General features: G+C 48.4%; 1 protein-coding gene across 3 annotated transcripts in view; it reads right to left on the bottom strand.

Moving 5' to 3' along the window:
* The window catches only part of ITGB3BP (integrin subunit beta 3 binding protein), a 66,174-nt gene that overhangs the window by 13,558 nt on the left and 50,323 nt on the right, over window positions 1-2,293 (bottom strand). For all 3 annotated transcript variants that reach the window (XM_019501177.1, XM_019501176.1, XM_019501178.1), the window contains one exon: window positions 1,853-1,906. In XM_019501177.1, coding sequence (XP_019356722.1) covers window positions 1,854-1,906 — 53 coding nt within the window. In that variant the 3' untranslated portion in view covers window position 1,853. The remainder of the gene's footprint in view (window positions 1-1,852; window positions 1,907-2,293) is intronic.

The following is a 2,293-nucleotide window of genomic DNA, read 5'->3' as shown; positions in this document are numbered from 1 at the left end:
CGTTTCAAAATGTAGCCTCTTTCTTAACTTGTGTCTGTAGAGCTCCCAGCCTGCCGCTGTTTTCGAATGGGAAGTGGGGAAAGGGTACAGAGGGAGTTTGGTCTGGGGTTTTTCAGCCGCCCCCCCCCAGGGTATGGGAAGCTCCAGTTCACACATGCCACCCTTCAGTACCAGCTGGGGAGCCCCAAAAACAAGCTCCCTCCGCTGCCTTTCCCCCCTTCCATTCTGAAAACAGCGAGCCCTGGTTGTTGCTAGGGGAACCTGGCTGCAGGCTCCGAGGCAGCAGCTACATTCCCCGCCCCCAGAACCAACAGTGAACTTCTGTTTGGTCAAGGGCAACTGCTGTAACTCAGACTGCTTCACAACATTCGTTCCGAGCTATGCTGTCTGCACCCTGGGATCTAACTAAACTGTGCAGAAGTTCAGGAAGTTTAGATCAGTTTAAAAATGGGAGACCTCATCTAAGTTAACTGTACCTCTGAGGCAGTCGAACTGACATTGGGTCAGTTGAGACTGGTCTAACTGAGTTTCTGTACAGTTTCCAGTGCAGCCGCTACCTACCTATTTTTAGTCCCTTAGCTCCTTGCCCCTTCCACGGACAGACAACCCCCCTTCCCCCATGGACCAGCTTTCCCTCCCCACAAAACCCCCATCCTAGGAGCCAATCAAAGTAAGTCAGAATGGGGGGACGGGCAGGAAGGATCAGAGGTGGGAGTTGGTTTGCCACGGGTGGGAGGGACTGTTAGTCTGGGGAGGGGTTGGGGGGCTAAAAATAGCTTCTAATTCCAGGTGGGGGGAGGGGAAGAACCACCACCGCATCCCCCCAAGCCCCGCCACTAGCCCCACTGATCCCACCAAACCCTCCTGGACCCCACCAACCCCCACGGCTACCCTGCCTGTCCCCCCAATACCTCCAAACCCACTAGCCTCCCTGATCCCCACCAACCCTCCACAGACCCTCCTAGCTCTCGATTCCCCCAACAGGCCCTGCTTGCACCCCCATCCCTCCCATGGACCTTGCTTCTCCCCATGATCCAATCCCCCTGCAGACTTTGGTTGTCGTCTCCCCCCAGCCCCGATCCCTCTCCCCACCAAGGACCCTGCTTGGCCTCCTGCATCCTGGCTTACTTTAGATTGGGTGGCCATTTTTAACTCAATCTAACCTCCCCCTAATCTCCCTGAACATCTGTACATACACTTTTCTTGTTGAGGTTATTTTCTTCACTGTCATTACTAGGCCAACTGCCTATGGAGGACCACATGCCCAACAGCTTTACCGATGGATTCCAGGGAAGCCCAGGCCTTTTGTGATGGGACTTCTGCAGCAGACAGCAATCCCTTCCTAGCAGCACAGGCCACAGTGAAGAATGGTCTAATCTATTTGTTCAGGACAGCAACAGGCAGTCCTCTTCAAGATAGCTCATTAACAGAGTTGTTCATAACATTTAAGGAGGTGTAAATATATTCTGACCCTCAAACACTCCTATCCTTTTAGTCATGCATACCTGTCCATGTGTGATGTGCCTGAAAAACGTTAGATATGGACCTTGTTGACCTGGACAACCCCAATTGTACTATTGTCCCATGTGATAGATGTCTGTGGGTTTCAGAGGCATCAATTGGTAAAATGAATCAGTGGATGATTAACTGGTAGATTTTTTTTTTGCTACTGAGGTATTGTACAAACAAGCAACAGCGGTCTTAAAAATAAACTCAACTATACACTTTAGTACCTACAACCACTTTGTAGAGATTGTTCTACAAATATTTTGAATACATTCTGTCCTTGTAATTACAGCATTTGTAAACTTTTAATATGTGCAGCCACACAATGATGTAAAAACTTGCTTACCTCAGTCAAGGAGGGACTTGAAAAATTCATAGCTATTAACAGGCCGACTGTACTCTGCAGATGAAACAAAACTCAGCTTTCAGAAGCGGAATTATGGTGGATGAAACCAATTTCTTAAATAAAATCTTCAAATCAACATGCTGTGACAGTAAACATACATTTAATATCTCTTGTTAAAATGGTAAACAGGTATTTCCAAACCATGCTTGCTATACACATTTTAGTTAACCCAATAACTTTCTCCTTTTAAATAAAAAAGGCATGAGAAGTGTAAATTAAAAACTTTACAATACATGATGACACTTGCTCCAGAGAGCCAGTGCCAGGGTGCAGAGGAGCCTGCAGGAGTGGAAGGTGTGGGCAGCAGCCTCAGCTACATGCATGATCATCAGAGGCAGGACTGGGAGTAGGTGGGATCAGGGATGCCAGATCCATGGTGGG

The sequence above is a fragment of the Gavialis gangeticus genome, unplaced genomic scaffold, assembly GCF_001723915.1.
Source record: "Gavialis gangeticus isolate Ggan-Ray unplaced genomic scaffold, GavGan_comp1, whole genome shotgun sequence".
In the NCBI taxonomy this organism is placed as follows: domain Eukaryota; kingdom Metazoa; phylum Chordata; order Crocodylia; family Gavialidae; genus Gavialis; species Gavialis gangeticus.
The sequence above is the reverse complement of the archived record's forward strand: the minus strand, read 5'-3'. Positions and strand labels throughout refer to the sequence as shown.